The 23,477-nt window shown below is 36.6% G+C and overlaps 1 protein-coding gene and 2 pseudogenes across 2 annotated transcripts in view; all 3 read left to right on the top strand.

The window, feature by feature from the left end:
- Positions 1-23,477, top strand: part of LIMA1 (LIM domain and actin binding 1) — a 73,794-nt gene that overhangs the window by 46,477 nt on the left and 3,840 nt on the right. For both annotated transcript variants that reach the window (XM_039882057.1, XM_039882058.1), the window contains 5 exons: positions 7,895-7,979; positions 8,710-8,855; positions 11,469-11,576; positions 15,169-15,253; positions 16,750-16,859. In XM_039882057.1, coding sequence (XP_039737991.1) covers positions 7,895-7,979; positions 8,710-8,855; positions 11,469-11,576; positions 15,169-15,253; positions 16,750-16,859 — 534 coding nt within the window. The remainder of the gene's footprint in view (positions 1-7,894; positions 7,980-8,709; positions 8,856-11,468; positions 11,577-15,168; positions 15,254-16,749; positions 16,860-23,477) is intronic.
- Positions 730-862, top strand: LOC120618796 (uncharacterized; annotated as a pseudogene).
- LOC120618718 (uncharacterized) lies at positions 12,703-12,826 on the top strand (annotated as a pseudogene).

Raw genomic sequence — 23,477 nt, forward strand, 5'->3', positions numbered from 1 at the left:
AGTCTCATAACCCATCTTATACTCAAACCCTGGATTGCTTCCTCATTTTCTAAATTATTCATGCCTAACCACCAATTGCTTGCTACCTTTTAAAATCTTACTCCTCGAGGTCTACCAAGACTATGAGGTCTTACTTCAGGTTTTCCCAGATGAGTTTACCCTCCTCACTCTCCTATAGAATTTTCTTTTTCTCTTTGGGGATTCGTCTCATGCTTCCTTTAATAGTCATGTATAAATTTGTACACTTCCCAGTCCATGATTTCTTTCAAAGTAATGATGTTTTCTTCCCCCCAGTGATCAGCACAATGAATTGACTCCTAGCATTTATTTAATAAAAGGAGGAAAAGAAGCTTAGAACTCAACTTATAAATAATAAGAATCCATTAAAGTTTATCCTCATTTATTCCCTACCTATGGTGAATAGGTCATTAGGTCATACCATTTAGTTAAATATGATGGTTCTAATTCCAGTGAGTGACAGATGGATTAATGTCACCTGTAATTACTAGGAAAAAGAAACCCTCCAGTGACATACTAATTTAGCATCCCTAATTTCATGTATATGTTGATCTGGGTTTTAGGTAGCTTAAGTAACTATTCTGGGCATCCTTTTATGAAAGAGATAGCTGATCAACTAGTTATAACCAATGTTGAGTTATTGTTATATTGACATTTGAATTCATAATCTTTAGAAGCCAGGATGAGGTTATTCAAAAATTAAGTACCTCAACGCATCTATTTGACAGACCTGGAGCAGTTACTGTCTGCTGCTAAGGTTCCAGTGCAGATGCAAGAAAAAAGGGTCCTCGCGCTTTCTTTCTGTCTGACTATGGCAGCCAAGATTGAATGGGGGAGTACAGTGAAGGAAAATGAGTTTGTACAACTCAGAAATTACCTTGTAAATAGCTGAAGAGCGTGTTTTACTCCAAAGAAGAATCTAAAATGGAAGCTTACAAGAGAAAAAAAAATTAAGTACCTCTTCTTCCATGCTCAGGAATGACTAAGCAGTGTAGGGAGCATGTGTCAAGCTCCTTAAGTCTCCGTTTTCTCTATTTCCTAACATATTTGGTTCACACAAATCATTGGATAGGAGAATAAAGTCAAATATTTGGATGGTATATCTCTACCTTCATAACCTGTTTAAATTATTGTCTTTTGATTGGGTCAAGGTTGAATCAATTAGGTGTAGTACAAGAAAATAAAGCTGGAATATGGCTATCCCTTGATTCTTTTACACAGGTGCTGACTGCTGCTGCTTCTATGCAGTGTGTCTGTCTTCTAGGCGAGGCATTAGAGAAAGGAAGAAAGAGAAGAAAAAAGAATACTTCCTTGCCAAAAATTCCTATTTTCTAAAATACATAAATACATTCATTTGCTCACGCTTTGGGGACTAACCAAGGATAGAAGGTAGTAATGATAAGACAATGAATGATAAGTTTGTCCATAGTGAATAGAATTAAAACTATTTTGAAAAAATTTTTTTTCTCCTTCCCCCCCATTATTCATGGTATATTTTAATGCTTACAGTTAGTCTGATTTTAATTGTTAACTCATTTTATATTACAAAGGTAAAACAGTGCATTCAGCTAAAATAGAAGTATCTAAAATAAAAATGGAAGTTTCCCTTGCCCATCCCCCTTTTCACTTCTTTACTACATCTTTCCTCTTAGACTTCTAAGCCCATGAATTTTCCATAGAATTTCTGTTCTCATCATCAAGATCATTATGTGAATGGCTAGCATCAAAAGGCCAACAAAAACTGCACTTGTTAATATGAGAGTAAAACCATCCTTCTTCAGTCCAGCATTTTTGTGGTTTTCCTTCTTTTAAGTTCCTGGAAGTGACACTTGTTATTTTGTTTAGCTTTGTATAACACTGGCACATAACAATATATATGTGTTGGTGTAGTGGAGCAAACCCTTGAGAAAATAAGGAAACCAAACTAAAGTCTGATCTTTGTTCACCAGATATTTTATCCATAGCCAACGAATCTATACATCAAAGAATTTATATTTGCCTTCTCTAAGAATTGGTAGGTATCCATAAGGAATCTCTATATTGTTACAAAATTATCCATAGTATTTTATTTTCTCTTCTCATGGTTAATAATTGCATGTGTTCCCTTGTCTACTTAATGTTAAGATTTTTCTTCTGCTTCCTTAATGTCTTAAGTAAATTACTTGGAATTAAATTCCAAAAATAATATACTTCTGAGGATATTCATAATTGGTACTAATCGCATATTGTTAAGTCATAATTTTAAGATGAGCTTAGCCAAGAAAGGGATTTGAATAACTATCACATCACTGTGGGGTCTAATATAGTCATCCTAACATAGGGGAGTATATCTTTAATTTGCTTATCAGAGAATCATAAATCTTAAATTGACCTAGCATTATATCTCTAATGGATACATTGCCAGTGCTTTAAATATGGAGAGCTGATTTTGTTAAATAAACATAAGAATTATCTTTGTTTTTTCTATCAATGCTGTCTTTCTCATTTATCCAGTTAAAATTAATTTTTTGCTAATTTATTCGTCTATAGTTTATAGCTTCTTTGATTTCAAAATGTAACTAAGACTGCTCTCAGTGTTATTTTGACTGACTTCTCTCTTAGTGGATTATTTCTCATAAAGTTCTCATACCAGTATAAATTAAGTTTTATTTATCCTCAATTAGGAACTCTGAATAACTCTTTCAGTCTTTAGTGGTAAGATAATAATAGATCCAGGTGTAAAAGTGCCAGTCAAGGAATTCTGATCCTTCTCCCTGCTTACTTCCCTAAATGGCTGCCCTTGATGTGCCGACTGGAGACCAGTCATCTCTTTTCTGCTTTCAATTTTTTATTTTTATTTTTTAGGCGAGGCAATCCTTGGTTGACCTCACAGATTGCAAGGACCTTGTCAGTTTACAATCCCTTATTTTTTATTTTTTATCTATTTTTTATACCTAAGCACCTGGTCTTCCTAGGTCTGAGTACTAACTAGGCCCAACTCTACTTAGCTTCTGAGATCAGACGGAATCAGGCTTGTTCAGGGTGGCATGGCCATAGACTCTGATTACTTTCATGCCAATGAACTACCGACTGGTTTCTAGTTGGTTTTATCACAATAAAACATGTTGAAAAGTGATGTCAAGGGACTGGAATATTCTCTAAGCAGCAACATTGGCTACATTAGAGTTTGAAGGGTCCAAACTCTACTAATTTACCCCTCAAATATCACCAGCTTTGTCTTCTTGCTATTGGACTTATTTCTGGATTAGACAACATAGGTGTGTATCCAGATGAATATATTAGTCATTTCCTCTAGCTTTCTAAGTAATTGATGAGTTACCATGAGTGAGAAATCCCTATCAAAATTGTTTACATAAATCCTAGAGCTATGAAACTGTAAGAAGTTATTTAATTCAGCTCACTGCTCTTAGGCAGTTAGGATATTAAAATCCCTATTTTACCGATGGAAACAGCGGAGGGCAGAGGAGTTAACTGACATACCCAACGTCATGTGACTAGTTAAAATCAGAACAAGGACTGAAATTATGTAGTACCCCTTCTACCATATAACACTAGCATCATGAATATTATAATAACTGGTTATTGAATAAAAGCAACTGGCCATGGCCGTACATATCTTTGAAATCTAAGGAAACTAGGAAAAATTTTAAACACATCAACAGCTATATTCTCAAAGAATTTAGCTCTCTACAGTCCCGATTCCCATATTTTGTAGTCTCGTAACTGAATAAAAACATCAGGGCAATGAAGAGAAAAAATACATTGGAATGCCAAGAGATTTGTACTAAAACTCTTGAATTAGAAACTTATGGGTTTAGAAGATTTGTTTTTCTTATGTAAATTAGTCTTCTGAACAATCTCACTCTGACACACACCCACACACACACACCCATCCCCGCCCCAGAAAGGAGAAGAAAAAGCCAAGCTAACCTTGAAGAGTAACCTTCATCAGTTGTGCACAATGATATCCTTATTGCTAACTACTTTTTACAAGATTTTAGTCATTGTGTTTACTGTTTCATGTGCTTTATCTTTTGTTTGGTCTTTTTTATATAGACCTTTCTATATATCTTCCTAGTTTGTGCAGTTATCCTTTATGGCAATATAGTATTATGACTATACTATTTAATCATTCCCTGGTAATTAGATTTTTTTCTAGTAAATAAAAGCTCTAAACATCTTGGTAGAAGCATTTTGGTTTTAGTTATTTAGAGAAGTGATGTTATCATCTGAAGTGATGTTATCATGGTCAAAAGATATAATTTATTAAACATTCTTCTTACGTATTTTCAGCTTGTTCTCACAGATTATACTGTTTTATAACACCACTAGCACAATCTAAGGACATATCTAATTCCCCAGTACCTCATCAGTACTTGGTTTTATCATTTTTGTCTATATTAATATCATGAATATAAAGTATTACCTTTCCTTTCTTATATATTTTTTTCTAATTGTAAGAGTAACACATAGTTTTTGTAGAATGCTTAGAAATACAGAAAAAAAAAATAGATTAACCCCAGCACCTGGAGGTAAGTGCTCCTTCTATGTGTGTCATTTACCTTAAATGAGCTCTATATTTTCTAAGAGTGTCCCTGGGAAAGGAAATGTTTACCTTGCAGTACTCTGAGAAATTAAGGCCAGATTTTATCTACCCTCTGTGATCCCCATGCATAGTTCAGCAAAGTCTCATTTTTCCCTAACGTCATCTTTCCTGCACCCTTCACTTTGGAAGAATGAGAGTCTGAAGGAAGGTCAAAGTTGAAAGGCCAAGGGAAATGGCTGAGAGAGGTAAAATTAAAGTGTTGAAAATCAACTTTTATAGATAATTTTTCGTGAAAATAGAGATACAGAGGACAAACCCAGCTTTTTACTTGACATTTGGAACCTAACTTATTTTCTTAAAAAAAAAACTTTTTCAGAAAAAAGAAATTCTACGGACTACTGGCTGAAAGCCCCAAAGTCTTATTCTATTATTGGTACACGGCGGTATGTTTGTTTATGAATTCTCAAAGAATGTTTAAGGGGCATTCACATTAAATAGTAACTATAGTCAGCTGACAGGAAGGAGAGCTTGTGGGGTGGGGTGAGGTGAGGCCAAGCCTTAGGAAATTCCAGAAAGTCTTAAAGTATCTTGTCTTTTCTCTCTTAACATATTATGATTAAAGCTCCCTCAGTTATCTGAATAAAAAGGGCTGAAATACACAGAAGAGTATTTATTTTAGAATCAGAATTCTTGTTTTTTTCTTTCTGCGCTCCTCTACTTCCTTGAGAAACATTGGAGGAAATCCCTCCTTCTTCCTGTACCTCGGATTACCACTTGTAAAATGAGGATCATAAAATTCATAGTAAATGCATTTGAGACCTGTTATTCTGGATATTTGAGTAGTTTGGAGGTGAAAAAAGTATTTAAAAAGTGCTTAGTGCTTTACCTGGGATCTCATTAAAATCTGTCACATCTCAGAGCTGTATTCCTCCTCTGAACCAGTGTCAGTATAACTTTGATTTCCAGAGATGTTCCTCTCTCTATTTTTCTCTAAGACCAAATAGCTTTGCACATTTGCTTTTTTAGCACTTGAAAGAAGGTAATTCTGAGTATTCATACCCACATGAACCAGCTTTTCTTTTTTTCTTTCTTAAAAAAAGCTCTTACTTTATTTAGCCCAAAGGTTTAAACAGAAAATTTCTGCCGTGGCAGAGCATATTGTTCTGGTTCAAAATGGTCTTGCTGCCAATAACACCAGAGTAGGGACTTCACGGGAGACAGTACCGAGACTTCACAGCTGACTACAAGTACACACAGAAAACCGAACTCTCAGCAGGTTGCAACATGTAACATAAATTCTTGAATTGTACTTTAAGTTTACCTTTGGCAGAATGTAAATATTTGAAACATTGCTCTAGTATTTGGTTAAAAAAAAGTAAGTATATTTCCAAGCTTTCTCTTTTTGAGCCCTGAAAATTCTAAATTTTTTTAGTGATCTTACAGAACAGAAGCATTTGGGATAAATCTTTGGAATTTCCTTTACTTTAATTATCTGCAAATGAGAAATGTTTTGAAAACCAAAAAAATGAAGATGGGAGGGTATCCTGCCAAATTTATCTTCTCAGTTTGGCAGATAATCTTCATTTCCAGATTGGGGGCTGCTGGCTGAGCAAGAGTGTTGCCTCATATGAGTCATAGATGTGATTGATGGTGCAATTGACCTGAGTATGATGTGGCAAGGTTAGAGTTGCACAGCTCATCTTGATTTTTATTACAATAATAATGTAAATAGCAAAGCTGATTGGAGATAAATTATATTAAATGTATACCGAATTTGCAAGAAATTATATTCTTATTGGTATGGTGCAAGCAAACCAATCCTTGGCTCTGACTTCTGAAGTGGCATGTTTTCTATCTCCAAGGCGAAGGGAATTTGAAAAAAGTGATAGTTCACTTTCTTAAACTTTATGTTGAGTTAATTAATCCATTGAACTTATAGGTTTAATAGCTATTTATTAATGTTGACTTCAAAAGGGTACTAAGTCTTATCTCCTGTTATGCTGGATTTCAGATATCTTTTCTACTTCAAGTTATTTGGAAATAAATTGAGATTTAAATGATAGGATGTAGATGAAAGCTCTCATTACAATCTGAATAAACATGACATGCTCTCTGTGGACCATGGGAACATTCTGTGACACTAAGTGACTTTCTATTTAGTTACTTTTCCAGTCTTAAAAATTATAATTTGTTAGAGTGTACACATGGCTTGCCATGTCTGCATGCTCTGGGTTACAAACCTTTATCCCAAATAAATCCTTTTGGTGACCAAAAAAAATTATAATTTGTAACTTTAATTAGAGATCTACCATAGGTATGAGAGATAAAAATGTAGTAATTTATAGGAATCACAAAATACTTTATTCAAAAAATCTGTATCACTCACTTTTCTACTTAAAAAAAAAAAAAAGTGTGGTCTCTGCTCCCAGTAAGCTTTCAGTTCAATAGAAGGACACACAACAGTACCGGAAGTGTAACCAGGTACCTTGGGAACAGAGGAAGGACAACTTAGATTTATGTAGGGGAAGTAGGGCTGACTTCACAAAGAAAATGTTGCTTAGTGTATAGTGAGTCTTGAAGGAACAGGCACTTGCTAGACAACAGGAGGCTAAAAGGGTAATCCAGGTGGAGGGAACTCATTTATAATATTGTGGCCCTTACAGCAGTTTGCTTTTCCTGGAGGGTAAAGGATGAGGAAGAGAATAACTAGAGAGGGCCGGTAGGGGCCAGATCTAAAACTGGTCTTCACTAAACCCTTTAGATTTAATTCAAGGAGTGATTAGGAATCCTTAGAGAATTTTAAACAAGAGAGTTACATGGATTTATATTTGGAGATAGTTACTTGTGTTACTTGGAATACTGGCAGCATCACAGAGACTTGATTGGAAGGTAGAAGAACCAATTAGAAAGGTAATGCAATAGTCTCTCCAGGCAGCAAAAGGAGGATAAAGTGGGACAGAGAAGGGAAACAGCAGATAACTGTCATCAGGACTTGGCAATTGGGAGAGACGTGTTGTCATCTAGGACATAAGGATTCCCCTCAGTCACTGTTAAATTAAAAGGCTTTCTGGTTAAGCTGGTTAAGTAATGATCATTAGCAGAGAGCATAAGCTAGATAGAATTAACTTATTTTTCCCTGGGCACCTGTGAATATGAGTGGTTGATATTTATAACACTAAAAGCACATTCTGTGGAATATAAAAACTAATGTAAAACCTAATGTCTTCTGGATTTTATTTATTAAGGAGATTTGCAGTCCTTTTTGAATATTGCATCTAGATTTCCCATTTTCCATGCAAAACTTATTCCTGAGTTTGATTTTCCAAATAGATTCATCGGGCCCAGAGCCGAAGTGCAGGTGGAAGGAGGATCTCTGAAAACAGCTATTCTCTGGATGATTTGGAAATAGGTCCAGGTAAGCAGAGAGTTCCATGTGTGTGAAGTTCTCTAGGAAGTACTCATTAATAACAGGACCTTTTAGCCTCAAAGCCAATGTTTTTGGAGGAAGAGTAGCAGAAATTAAAAGAAAGTCTATCTATTAGATACAAGCCATTCCCAAATCTCATTGCTCTCTACACATAGCTTCTCTGTATTTTTAATCTATCCCTGTCAATGGTAACCTGTGGTAAGCCAAGGGTACCTTTGCGGAATTACAAGGAAGTATTACCCATAGTTTTGACTCCATGGTTATCTGGGGCTTGAGGATTCCCATGAATGGGCAGTATCTTCTATCAAGATTGGTTATCCTGTATTACTAGCAGTAACAAAGCACCTTAAGAGTGGAATTACTATGTTTTGAAGGAGCCTATAAGCCACTTCACAAAAGGAAAAACAAAATTAATAAACATAGGAAAATCATCAGCCTCTTAGTAATCAAAGAAATGCAAATAAAATGACATTGAGATCTAATTTTTTTACATGTAAAATAAGCCAAAAAATTTAAACATGCAATACTTGATTATGGTAAAGTGTCTCCTTTTAATGTTGGGAGAGTGAGTGACAGTTATACTTCTAACAGTTACCTTCTTTGGGCTCTTAATAGAAAAAGTTGATTACATCAGTACAATAGCCCTAAATTTAGAACCTTAAAGTCATTAAAATCACATTTTATCTTCTAATAAAGCATATTGTTTTCATGCTTCCAGGTCAGTTGTCACCTGCATTCAACTCGGAGAAAAGCGAGACTAGGCGAAATCTGGAGATCCCGCGCCTATCAGAAACCTCCATAAAGGATCGAATGGCCAAGTACCAGGCAGCTGTGTCCAAACAAAGCAGTTCCACCAACTATACAGTATGTGTCCTGCATCATTCATTCACTCATTCATCCAGCAAATGGTCACTGATCGCGGGAACCAGAAATGTCTCCCAGACCCTGATTTGTTAGCCCTGGCTCCTTCCCTGGACCCTTGCCATTCTCTTTTCACAGAATCCTACCGTTATTTCATTCATGATCCTTACCATGTTTTAATTTTGACTTTGCTTTCCTAGGCCTCATTCCGACCCCACTCATTTTTTTGTGATATTACCATTCAGTAATGTCATTGAGAGTTTTCCTTTCTCTTCTACATAATCTTGTTTCTGTTAAAGTAGTAGTTTTAACTGTATTAGTTTTAACAGAAAATCTATTTTATTTTTGTTTTTGAGGGAAGAAAGTGTGAATAGCAGAGAGAATATTGGATATATTCAACATTAAATATGGGGTGGGGTTTTTTGCAATTTGTTATTGATATATAATTCACATGACATAAAATCGCCATTTTAAAGTATACACTTCAATGATTTTTAGGATATTCACAAAGTAGTGAAACCAACATCACTGTATAATTCTAGAATATTTCTGTCACCCCAAAAAGAAACACCATGCCTGTGCAATCACTCCCAGTTCCTCCCTCCCCTCATCCCCTGGCAACCACTAATCTACTTTCTGCCTTTATGGATTTGCTTATTCTAGACATTCCTTTTAAATGAAATCATACGATATATGGCCTACTTCATCTTTACTCCTTGTCATGTATTTTTATAAAAAATAGTGGATAAAAAAAGAGAGAGAAATGATAAGATGACGTGCTCAGTAAGCACAAAATTTGGTATTCTAAATTCAATGGAGGGTCTTTCTATTTTATACTCACCTAGGCTTAACTGGCAAGATGACGCTATGAAACCGCTTAATAGAATTTACCGTCTATTCATATGTACACATGTGAACACACACATATATACACATCTTTCAAACATTTGTTCCTTCTAAGATTTCAAATTACAAACCATTAATCTCTTGATGTTCTATTTTTTAACAAAGTCGGAAGAATAGTATTGAATTTTATTTGTTCCCAAGCAGACCGAAACTGGTGCCTCTTAGATAGAGGTCATAATGTGTATTTTAGAAGTTGAGCCTTCTTTTTCCCACATTATTAAGTATTCATTCTCCAGTAGTATTTATTGGTGGCTAAAGTCTCTGGGCAATGAATAATTTCATCTTGATTTTTCACTGTAGTGTAAAGAAGAGATGATGTGTGTAAATCAATAGTGAGTGTAAAAAATGAGCAAATTTAGACTTCTCTTAGAAGGCAGGTCAGGAGATACAGCAAAAATGTGATTTGTGGAGCTTTATTCTCTCAGGTACAGGATTTTGCGGCTTCCCAGTGCCCTCCTGTTATAAGCATTCTGACCAGGTGACTCCCTAAGTGGAAAAACCTGTTCAGTGACTTTTTTTTTTAACTCCTAATAGAGTTTCTGCATTGCAATTCTCCTGGCTCTGTAAATTTTAAGAGGTGAAAGCTTTAGGAATTCTTGTAAAAAGGACATTTTATCTCATCCCAAAGGAATTTCTCAGGCCTCTTACAGAGGATGGTTGTAACAAGGCATACACTCTCTGGCAGTGTTTCTAGAGGCTGGGCTTTGAGATGGGAACGGGAAGGAGTGTTGGGCTGTTGTACTGTGGTGTTCTGCAGTGCTGGCTGCCAGCTCTTCCATATAGATGCACCTCCAGAGTGTGTGCCTTAATCTGGAATTCCACACCAGAGTAAGTCAGCCACACTTATACTCTCTTCATTGGCCCTGTTTTCTCCCCATTCCTAAAGAATCACAAAGAACAGAAGGGTACTAGATTACTAGCAAACTAATAGTAGGAAATGTTCATATTCATCTACCTCTATATTGATTTTGGATCTAGTAAAGTAAATTTTAATATTTTACCCCAAGCGTTCTTTGCAAGGAAAAACATATGATTATGCTTACTCTTTATGACAGTATTAATGCCTGCTTTTTTATTTTGAGGTTCTACTATGAGAAATAGAATAAAGTATGTCTTTAGTACGAGTATGAATTTTATACAAAAACCAAAACAAAACAAAACATGTTTTTCAAAGTCTTACCAAAAGAGGTTGTTTTATGGTATCATTAAATATAATTTGTTTTCATATGTATACATCATCCCTGTCTCTCTTTCCAGGCCGGGCATATATATATATGGTCAGTATATTTTCTTAATTATTGGCACTTGGCATCTCCTTTCCCCTGCTCCAGAATGGTCTTTTCTGATAAAACTCACAAGCTTTGCGTTCCCACAAGCTCTGCTGCTAGAAGAGTGAATCACAAGAACATTGTTTGCTGGGGGCAGGCGGGGCTTTGTGTATGTCTGTGTTGGTGTGTCTGTATTCTAATGAGCATATGGTTTTAGACTAGTGTACAAATATTTAACTCTGAGGTATGTGTCCACAAAGCTGCTTTTGTCATTTCACAAGTCAGTGGGTTTTGCTTGTGAGAAATACGGGATAGATTTGACCTGAGGCATCTTAAAAGAATTTTTTTTTTCCACATTCCAAATTTGCTTAATAGATGTGCTGTGAAGAGGATAGAATAGTGAGAATTTTTTTTAATTAACAGACTATTTTTATTTTTCTAGAATGAACCGAGAGCCAATGGCGGTGAAATCAAAACTCATAAATTGGAGCAAAAGGAGAATGTGCCTCCAGGTCCCGAGGTCTTCATCATCCATCAGGATGGAGAAAAGGTAGGTTGAAAAGCCTGATGTCCAGTTGCCAAGGAAGCATGTGTTCTAAATTAGATGCTTAAAATTAGAAACCACTCTAACCCTGGGCTGTAGAGTGTCTGGGAATTTGGTAACAGCTGCCAGGACAGATTTTTGTTTTTGCAGGTCACATAATTTTTGGTTGGGGAACTCTGCAACTTATAGCTGACCAAATAATGAACCTTCTTTGGAAAATTCTTTTGCTCAGAAAATGCTCATAGAACATAGAGCAAAGTGATTTTTGAAAATCCGTTTTGATTAGAAATACTATCTTCAAAGTATATTATTAATTGAACTCATTTTATGTGAGAAAATTTCATTCTTTCACTCTAAGTATTTTGAAAGCTAGGCACTATGCTAAGCACTGGAAATGCTAAGCCTAAAAACTAAATATAAACATACCATTCCATGTGCTCTTTATCTTCAAGGAAGCTAACAGTAGAAGAGAGATGAGTAACAGATTGGCTATCATAAAACAACGTGGCAAGGGCTATGAGAGGGCTATGTGGGGCCATGGAAGTGCAGGCTAAGAACACTTATCCTGACTTCCTCAAGAAGGTGATATGTGAGCTGAGTCTTGAAGAATGTGTGTAAAAAGGCCAACTGAATAAGAAGTTCGAGTAAAGAAAGAAAAGGGTATTCCAGGCAGACATAACAGAAGTTTAGAAATAGGAGATCCAAACCAAGATGACTTGGCTGGAGCACGAGGTACATATAGGCAATGATGAGAGACAAATGGAGGGAGAGGGCCAGTATGCATCTTAAAAAACTTCGTGTACCACTCTTAAGAGTTTGGATGTTGTCATGCAGTGATGGAAAGCAAATTAGATTTGTGTTGTATGCATTCATCATTAGATGAATGGTTTAATTGAAGTAACAATATGTATATCCGGTAAATTTATCATTTTCTCTGCCAATCCATTACCCAATTTCTTTGGTCTTTCAGTCAATATGATAATCAAATGTTTAGTTAGTTGAGGAGAAAGAGCTTTCAAATCTATTACAGTGATTAATCTTAGCAGAAAAACCATTGTTTCTGTTATATATATTAGTACCCTTGAGGTTATTCTTCCAAAAGATGAAGAGATAATTAAAATAGGTTAAGAGTGTCTACGGCCATGCCATCCTGAATGTGCCTTATCTGATCTCATCAGATCTCAGAAGCTAAGCAGAGTCTGGCCTGGCTAGAACTTGGGTGGGAGACCACCTAGGAATACCAGGTGCTGTAGGCATTAAAAAAAAATGGCTTAAGAGTAATAGTTCTCAAACATATTTCACTGTGGCAGACTTTTAAAAGTATGATTTATTTACAGAACACTGACAGGAGCTCATGAGATACACTACACATGTAGACCGAAGTAGGTACATAGAAAAATGATCTCAGATTAATGGCCACACCATTTGAATCATAGAATAGAACAGGAAAATAATTAGAAAAATTGAATCACTTTATGTTACTAAAACATCACAAATATATGTTGAAATAATAAGACAAAATACTTGTAATGTATTTTGTAATCATAAAATCATCAAATGAATTACATCCTTGCAGCAGTGGGCTCAGGCATTAGTCCCGTGGATCACATGTCATGCATCAAGTGAGTTCTCTCATTAGACTGCCTGGTTTCCCCATTTTTTTTAAGTGGGAGGTTGCCCTAAGAATAACTGAGTAAGTATGTTTGGAATTTTTCTTATGTACTATCAAAAAGATATTAAATCCCCCCCCCATCTATCCTAGGGGCATAGTTTGAGAAATGATCATCTAGAAAATAATGCTTGAATTGTCCCTATATCTAATTTCATGTTTTCTTCTTTATTGTCTTCATGTTAATTTGAAACTGGAACTCTGAGCTGAACTGGAAGTTCAGAACATTTTAATTATAGCCTAAAAGAGCATCAGTGGGGAAGAAAGGTGTTAAAGATAGTACATAGTCTTCAAGCACATACTGCAGGTTCATAAAGTCTTGGCCGCCTTAAAATTTGTAAAATTTTTCAGAACCTCAGCTATCCTTTTGACTGTTTGCCTAGCTTTTGTTAATCAGTACCTAAGAACTATTTGAACTTCAGCATGTTACAAAAGAACATTAATGCCAGGGTAAACTTGCCTGAAATAGAATATTTTGTCAAGGTATTGTTCTTCCCTTTCTCTTCTTGTGAATGAATTTGTACTTTCCTTTAATGAAATGTTTGAGCAAAATCTCACGTGCCCTCTCCTGGCTGTTCCTGAAGTGAAGTCATCGGGTTGGGCATGTGCAATGATGTCATGATTGGCATTAAATTTACCCTGCAGGTTCAAGGTGACCAAATTAGAGGTGAGAGAAGAACAACATCCTGGAAAGGATGCACCTATTAATTAGCAAGAATTGAAGACCTTTTTATGGCCATGCATAACTTTCAGAAAATTTATTTCATATCATTAAATGAAATAATGCATGTAAGGTGATCATTCCAGTGATCATAATAAACACTTGGCAAATGTTGGCTGTTATTATACTGGTTCATTTTATAACATATCAGAATTCCTGTAATGATACGAGTAGTGCTTGGTGAACATACAATGCAATATATATATGCCTTACTGTTGAATTATGTACTTGAAACTTACTGGATTTCGTTAACCAATCTCGCCATAATAAAATAAATAACTACATTTTAAAAAATGAAAATAGTGGGGAAAAAACAATTATGCTGAAATTTAAGTGCAATCAGCCAGTAACTTAATTCTGTTATAAATTTTTTCAGTATATTAGACATCCTGATATTAACTCTCAGCATCACCTATGAAATCCTTGACATCTGAATGAAAGAATCTTACATGAAGAGTGTACATTGGGTCCCCTATTGACCCTTTAAGATTTTGAATGTGGAGGAAGATACCAGGAAGGCCTAGCGGCCAGTAGAAAGGAGAGAGAGACCTAGTAGAAAGTTCTTTTGTTTAAATTTGATGGCTTCTGGGAAAAAGATCTGCCATTTTGTTAACCCCTGCTATTTTGAGCCTTGGATTAAAAAGGGAAACTAACCTTAAAGGTAATAGCAGAAGTTAGCTTTCAATAAGTTTGTTTTATAGTTATCAAAAGTCTTCTGTACTAGCAAGCTTTTGTTTCAGCATAATGTATTTGGTTGGGAAGTGAGGAATCAGGAAAATAAAAGAATAAGAATATTTCCTATATGTAAAGACTTTATATTGTCTTGGAGTGAGTTATGGTCATATGAGTTATGGTTTATGGTGAGGAGCTTTGCTCTCTATGATAGAGGGTTTTGTTTTGTGCCCTGCCCCCCCTTTTGAGAACAGAAAGATATGATTTAGAAGTTCTTTTGTAAAGGGAGATGATGCACACTTTTGGCAGCTGAGTGCAGTCTGTCTCTGGCATTACTCTGTAATTGAGAGGCAGGCTAATATTCTCATAAAAGACGTTTTGCTGCCTCTTGTTTAAATGCTCAGCTGTTCTGGGGCCCGTTATTTCCCCCGGCAACCAGTGACTGACTGGAGTCAGCAGGTTTTTATGGCATTACCGGCAGTTTGCTCTTTTATTTTTAATGTGATTCTTAATCCCATCCACCCCCTTTTTTGTAGATTTCTGCAACCGAGAATAGCCTGGCAGTCCGTTCCACCCTTGCTGAAGATGACTCCCGTAAACATTTGCTCTTAGATCTGGAGGGTGAGGTTCTTGTTCTCTATCCCATATTTGGTTGGGGGATGTCCTCATTCCCTCAGTGCTGAGTAGGTAACATTAAATCCAGGAATTCAGCTGATCAGATCTTTCACTTGGTTTTAAGGACTGATACTTAAATACCCTTCACACATTTCATGGGTTAGGGAGAAGTTAAATTCAATTAAATATGATTAACTTGAGGCAAACTGAATACTTTGATACTTCTCTCATTAAACTTACCTACCTTTTGTACCAAATCTTTTCAGGGTTAAAGCTGTAAAAACTGTTTTTGCGGTTTAATATGAGTTTGGCTAAGAAGGGTTTTATTCATTTACAGGGATAAAGATTTAGTATTTAAGTAACCTGTTAAAATCTTTCTCTACTTCTCTGCATATGTGTACCATAGTCTACCCTCTTGCCAAATTCTAGAGATTTTCCTATTTATGTTTAATTTGAAAATCTTTTCATATATTTTGGAGTCATTTTGAGCCTCACTTCTCCCAAAGATAAAAAAATTTGTTTTTATTCTTTAATATATCCACTTTGATTCTGATTTTGTGTATGTGTGTATATATATATATATATATATATATATATATATATATGGATTTCTACCTTCTCCCCCAGATTAATTAGTTTATTAGACACTGAGAAACTCAGCAACTAAAGTAGAAATTTGAGCTAAATACGTCTCTAGTAAACCCTACCTTAAAACTTCAGAGAGAAACTCTTGCTGCTTCAATCCAGGAACATTCCTTTTGCAATCACTTTGCTTGGACTAGAAATTTTTCTGAGTTTTGACTAAGTTTGCAAAATATTTTTTTGAAAAATAAGCCTTGATCTTTTAGTACTCTGTTGACTTAACTCTAGATTTTAAGAAATTCTTTTATGTTTTCTCAGTTGCTATATAAATGACTTTCTGTGCCTCTTCTTAGTTTTCCACGTGACGAATATATTGACAGGAAATTAACTTACGTAGGCAACACATCAATGATTATGAAAAAAAAACAACTTTATGGAGCCTTTTTCCATAATCTCCATCCATGAATATCTGCTATAGGACTGACCAAAAAGGGTGTCAAATTATACACACACACACGTTATGAAATTTCTGCTCTCACATTTCCTCATTTTACCAACTTCAGTTGAAGTATCCCAGAAAGAGTTATTGGAAATGCTAACTACCAAAAAGTCATCGAAATGTACAAACAATCTTTAAAAATGACAAAAGTTGCAGGATAGGAAATTCCTGATATAGGGGTGGTTTGGATTTCTGCCGTTTGTGGCAAAGAGTGAGAAAGCCGCCTAGCTGAGAACCTGATTTGTGAGAGAACCTAAGAGCATGACTTTTAGCATTAGAATATTCTTCAATAGAAAAGCAGTGTTTTTTTCTTGTTAGAGCTGTTATTAGTGAAGGTGCCTAAACTTTGCTTTGGGGAGGAAGCTTCTCTGAGATTTTGTATACGGTACTAAAAAATATCTTCCTTTTGTAACTCATGCAGGTAACTCCCAGGTTAAGAATGAGGTCCAGCAGCCTATCCATCCCAAGTCACTAAGTCCAGATGCCAGAGCCTCCAGCCTTTCTGAAAGTTCTCCTCCCAAAGCGGTGAAGGTATGACGACAATTTCTCTCTGAGCCTTTAGACGTTGGTTTACTAATAGAGCTCATTACCTTCTATCATTATGTTCATTATAACCTATTTTTGCTTTCCTGGGCATGAAAACACCAAATAAGGACATGCTTAAGGCCAGTTACTTTTCCTGGAAATCTTACTCCTCTGCTCAGTTGTTTGGGTCAGGAGAGAGGAGGCTTAATTATATCACTTAGTTTGAAATCTGGAAAACCTATGAAAATTTTAAGAAAATAACCTTATTTTTTTTTGGTGGGGGGGCGGAGTCCTAAGTTCATAAATCTGTGAATGGGTAAAAGCCCACAAAATGGAAAATAAGAGAAATCTTATTTTAAAGTAAAATCAGCCCATTGAACAGGAATTTGTACAATGTCAACTTAAAGATAGTAGCTCCCTGGTCTGAGGAACTTTACCATCACGTGACTAGTGGTCAGCATATTTAAAGCAAGAACGTGTACTTTCCAGTGGAGGTTGGCCATCCCATTTGCTTTAAAAATGGACAGGCAAGTAACACTTATAATATCAGATGTTAAAGAATATACAAAGTTTTTGTACCCTAAGAAAATTTTACTAAGCTATTCAGTCTATGGTCTCCTTTTATTCACTAATTTTTTTAAAATGTCTTTTTCTTTTCTATAAACCAATATATATTCTCGTAAAAATAAGCAAAGTTGTTTTTTTTTTTAAATCTAGCACCTGTCAGAGGCTTATTGTTATTAAAACTGACTTGTTTTAATTGAATGCTTTGTTAATGTTGTGCTAATTTACTCATTTTGATTAATAATCCAACATACCCACATTTCTTTAGTGTCTTTCATCTCTGGTGCTATCTTAAGTAGCCAGATTTTGAGAGAAACTAAATAGGCATCATTAGTTGTCAGGCAGTTTGTACTGCCCGATCCTCATGCACACATCCGCCATGCTCGTATCTCTCAACTGTGGGCATGCTGGGTCCCTTGATGAAAGTTCTAGTGCACAAAAAGAATGAAGGAGAAAGTATACAGGAACATTTTAAAGGAAGCAGAGATTCATGAGGAGAGTTGTTTTACTGAAAAGGAGCAAAAGGTATAGAAAGCAAGAGAAAGCTAGTAACGGAAGAAAGAACTGAGTTATAGTGATTGAATCTGCACATGTATTCAATATGACCCCGTCTTCTGACCTTAAAGATCTGCTCATGCTGTCATCACCACTTTCTTTTTACAGTATTTGGAGTCCAATAAAGTAGCAAATGCCATGGGGTTAATTTCCTCTTCAACAGCAACCTTGCCCAGATGTGAGTCCTTGGGTTATTGTTCTGGATCAAGAACAGCTAGCAAATCTGACTTGGCTATGGATTCTATGTGACTGAAGGACTAGGAAAATTCCATGGCTAATCTAAGAACTGAAATCTGTTCTTATTTTTGAATTTTCAACCCAGTCTTACTCCCCTCCATCTGAGGCTAGGCCAGATCTCCTGGTTCTGAGTTGGACCATTGAGATCTCTCATGATTCAGACTCCAGGGTCTAAGCTGATGATCAGTGTGTGACAGAGCACTTAGATCTTTCTGACCTACCACAGAGAGGAAATGGAGGTAAAGCTCCCTCCACAGCTGCCCAAGACCTATGCCTGCTTCTTTGGCCCTGGTCACTCAGCAGTAGAATGCAAGACAGGCCTGCTTTCACCAGCCATACCCTTCAGGTTTTGAACATTGTCTAAGAACCGGAATAAACTGGCTTGCTGCCTATCTTTGCCCATGGTCCAAAGCTCAGATTGTTATGGTGTGCAGAACCTGGGGTGGGACCCAATCACATCTCCACTTTTACCTAAGGGCAGTTTATCTTCTCTTCCTCAAAGTTACTCTTTACATTCTGCAGGCAAGAATATAGATACTTTAGTGTCTATAGGAAGGCCTGCTGGCATAACTGGTCTTGTGGCTATTGACCATGCAACAGAAGTTGTTTCTTTATTTTGGGAAATTACGCACAACTAAGAATAAACTTGTTCATTCAGAATAGATTTTTAGTCCCACACATCCTGGGGAAAAAAAAAAAAGCTGTTCCTTAGTGCCTTCTCAGTTACTGAAAATAGAACATTCTAGGTAGAGACTCAATTCATTTCAAATTTTAGCTTAATTTTTTTGAAAAACAATATTGGTCTTTAAAAGTAAGGATTTGTATATTTTGAACACTAATCAAATAGCTCAGTTGATGAGACTTGGTGCTAAAGAAGTCGAAGTTGCAGGTTCGTTTTCAAAAAGTGGTTGTTCTGGGTACAGAGCTCAGTGGACCCTATAAGAAGGATCAGAACCTTTTGATTGAAGAGACCCTGCTGTCTCTTAAGCTTTATGTCCTCCCATTGAAAGAAGTTATCCCCTTAATGTCCCCAGAGGGGAGGAGAGGGAGTTGTAACTGGCCACAGGAGCATCTGCTGCCCCTGCTATGTCCAGGACAGCCCAGTCCCAGGCTTCCTTGCCTGGTCTTACTGATGAACGTGGAGAGAAAACACAGCAGACTGCATGAGAGGACATCCACTGTGGTGTCCTCTTTGTGCTCTGCCAGCTGTCCCTTTCTCTGTGGACAGGGCAGGAGGTTTTATGCTATTTTGCAAAATGATCAGAACTATGCTAGAAGGGTATCCAGAATCTCTTCACACTATCCACATTATTATTGCTTTCTCAGAGCACTAACCTTTCCTCTACATGTACAGCAGTCTGTTAGATTTGAATATCCCCAAAATGCTTTCAGAAAAGTTTTACAAAAAACTAGGGAAAGAGTTAAGGCTATACAGAGCTGGCCCATCATTTACTGTGTGGTGAAGCATTTCGGTTTAATTACCTAGGTATTTTGCACAAATTGGAAGGAGGGAATGATGGGCATTTTGTGGTGTTCTGTCTGAGGAATGGAGGCCTGACATCATTACAGACTTTTCTTCCAATCACACTAGGTCTAAAGGCTAGTTAGCTTCACCGCCTGCTGCCAGCTGCTGCCTTTCCCTACCACGTGCACATATATAACCCAACTGGAGCCTCTATTAGATTAAAATATATACTTAAGAGAGTGAAAGAATGTAAATGAAGTCATGCACATATGTTGGAAAAATAACTTTAAATAGATGCTGATCGGCAGAGGGCCTGTAAGATCCCTTAGATGGGAAAGACATGACAGTGTTTATAAACATCAATTATTTACGTATTACTTCATTCATTTTTTAATATCCCAAAGATATTATCTACATATTTTAATTTGAAATGAAGACTGTAGTTTGTTCAAAGTGCTGCAGTGAGATTATTTTCATTTGGGTTAGCATCTGCTCTCTTCTCTAATGAATTTCCTTTAGTTATGGGAATTTGACATACTAATTTGAGAAATTTAGAAAATGCACTGTTAGTCTGTGAGTTGGGAGTTCTGAGTTTTAAGTTACTGGCTGTGAGAACTTTGATAAGGCACCTGACATCCTGGTGCATTAGTTTCTACATGTGAAAAAGGGTAATGGAGGGGAAGTGAAAAAAACATCTTACTGACTGAAAAATATATTGTTAAGATAAAAAATGTCTAACATTCTAATATTGGCAGTGTTTTAAATGCAGCTATGCCAAGTCCGAGCATGCCATGAAGGCATGGGCAGGATGTACGCCAGGCCTACCATAATGGTAGAGATTTTTGGGCACTGACTCTGCTTCCTCTTGTCTGAATAGACATGGGGGCAATTACAGGAAAGTGGCTGAGAGCCCAGGACAGAGGAAATAAAGGAAAGGCACAGGCGCAGCCACTCTGACCAGGCATTATGCCATGTTGGCATCATCTTATCTTTATGAAACTATAAGGGCCCTTGGGCAGCTGCCTCATAAACCTTAAGTAATATTAAAAGGGGTTTGTATAAGAAATGAATAGGAATCATGAGAATCTGGTAGATCTGGCTAGTTAGAAGTTTGTGGTTGATTAGTCAGATATTTGAGCAGCGATCTGTAGGCATACCTCGGAGATATTGCAGGTTTGGTTCCAGACCACCACAATAAAGTGAGTTGTAATCTTTTTGCTGATGGAAGGTCCTGCTGTCAGTTTTAAAAAACACAACATTTTTGAAGCACAATAAAGGGGAGCGCAATAAAACAAGGAATGCCTGTATTATTTGATATTAAGGAGAAAATGATTTTTCATTTGTATGGATGAAAGGCTCCATTCAAGAGAGAGCCATTGTGGGTCAGATGTGGAAGATAGTTAGACACTAAAGAATTGTTAATGAAACACTCCTCGTGTGTGGGTGAAGGCTCATAAAACTCTCTCTACAGCACTGGGATGTGTTCCAGCGTCAGGTAGATATGAGTGAGGCTGATTTTGCCATGATTAGCAGAGTTACTTGAAAAAGGAAGAAAACATGGTCTTACTCTTGGATCTGAGTCTGTAACTGAGTTTCAGCTCAGCTGCAATAAAGCGCTCCAGGGCGCACCAAAATGCTCTGTATTCATTGAAGGTTCCTGTTTGTCTCTTCCAGCTTCTGCTTCCTGCTCCCGGTACCTAATTTCTGCTCCTGCCTTCCACTTTCCTCCTAATGTGAGCTCAACTTTCAGTTTTTTCTCAGGTTCTCCCTTCTATTCACTGGGCTGCACCCCTCTCCTACAGTGTGTTCTGTGTGTGTGTATAATGGAGGCGAGCTCTGTAGCCCTCCATCCCCCGTTAGCTGAATAATACCCATTTCCTCCTATACCATATGAAATTTTTCACCTGCTCTGTCCTTACTGACCAGAATGAATACTTATTCTCCTAAGTCATGTTAAAAAAAAAAAAAAAAAAACAGAATCCACTCTGCAGCTGAAAAAGATTTTCAATCTGATAAATACATGTCTTATTACTTTTATATTATGTGAATTGTGATTTGTACAGGCTCCCTTCAGTGACATCAATTGTACTATTATACTCAATTATTCTGCATTTTAATGTATTTCCTGCTTACGAGACAAGGGCCTAGTTTTTTTTAGAGAAACCTAATTAAACTATGCCAGGACATCTCCACTTAGGTCCTATCTTGTTAGAAATGTCCATGTAACAAAAAAAGAATTCTGAGCTCCAAATAATGCCTTAATTACTTCTAACAGCATTCAGTACAATAACATTTGGTCTCATTTAAATACCTTTCTCATGCTTGGTAAACTAGGTTGTAGCCTATGGTCTTTGATTTGGTTTTTCTTTTAGGGCCCTACCCCTAGGAATGGAGAAGGGTGCTCTTTTGGAGCCATTTCCATTCAGTTCTGCTCCTTCACTCTTAAATTCTTTGGTGCTATTTGGGAATTTCATACTAATTTTATTAAACTCCCTTTTATAGATCTTTCTCTTTAATTTCATTTTATGTCTGTTTTCTACTTTCACTTGCTATCTAAATCTACTTGGAAAACCATTCCTATTTTTTGCTTTATCTCCTAGGGAATCATGTGGCAAGTGAACTGGCAGTCTAAATTATTTATGTGTCTATTTTCAAGTTTTTAAATCAAAATTCTGTCTTGCCCATAACCTGGCTTATTTTCACTTACCTTAACCATTCAGGGGCTGGGCCTTGGGATTAATTTGCATTATTTATCACCATACTAGTGTTGGCAGTCAAGGGACCACCAAGGTATCTGTGAGAGCTTCCTGGCTACCTTAACCTAAGTGACTTCCATCTTTACTGATTGAGTATTTTTGTTGGGGCAAGTCAAGAGTTAACATACAACTAAAGACTTGTTACCCCCACACCTAGTAGCCATGTAACCATTTCTTATTGTGTGAAAACTTACAGTTTTGGAATTCTGGCTTTCATCAGTGCTAGAATACCAAGTATTTTATGTTCTTTAGAGTTGGGTTTACCAGGTAGAACAGCTGAGCTCACCCCACCCTATTCCACCCTTTACAAACAGTTCATGATTCCCAGTCTGTTGTGACTTCCCATTCCCCATTGCCTTAGTTTTATTCTCCACATTTTTTTTTTTTTTTTAAGATTATAGAACCTATAGCTTTATTGGACTATGCTCTCTTCTGGAATCCTAATAAAATAGTTTGTATGCCTTTTAAATTGTTCCATTGATGTGTCAGTTTTGACTTATTTTAAAAGATTAGGCCTAGCGAATTGAGCAAGTCAGGATTATAAGCAGAGAGTTCACTAAAAGATTCTTTATCAAAGTGTCTTTTCCTAATTCTCAAAGCCAAATACTCTTCCTCTGCTTGAAATTTATCCCTTTCAGAATCTGTTCTTATAAAAGTCTGTCCTGGTTTTACTTGGCACTTGAATCAAACAGTCAAACTACTTCTGCGTCTGATGACCTTTTCTCCTAATTTCTTGTCTGCAGAAAAATTTTGTGTATACTGTTTTTTATGTGTGGTGGCTTGTCTAAGCCTTTCTCTGCAGTCCAGCCCTAGTGTCACCCGTCTCAGTGGCTGCAACACTTAGGGCAGCCAGACAATCTGGGAATGTAACTCAAGAAAGCCTCTTGGCTTTAAAGAGTCATCAGGTAGAATCAGAGCAGACTTAGTGTTCCTATGAGAATTGACAGACCAGGTAAGGGAGCCCTTAGATAACAAAGTAAATCTCAAGGCCCACCTCAGCATAATACTAACTCATCACTGCCTATACTAGTTAAAGTTATCCTTTTC

This window comes from Pteropus medius, unplaced genomic scaffold, assembly GCF_902729225.1.
Source record: "Pteropus medius unplaced genomic scaffold, Ma_sr-lr_union100, whole genome shotgun sequence".
Taxonomy (NCBI): Eukaryota; Metazoa; Chordata; class Mammalia; order Chiroptera; family Pteropodidae; genus Pteropus; species Pteropus medius.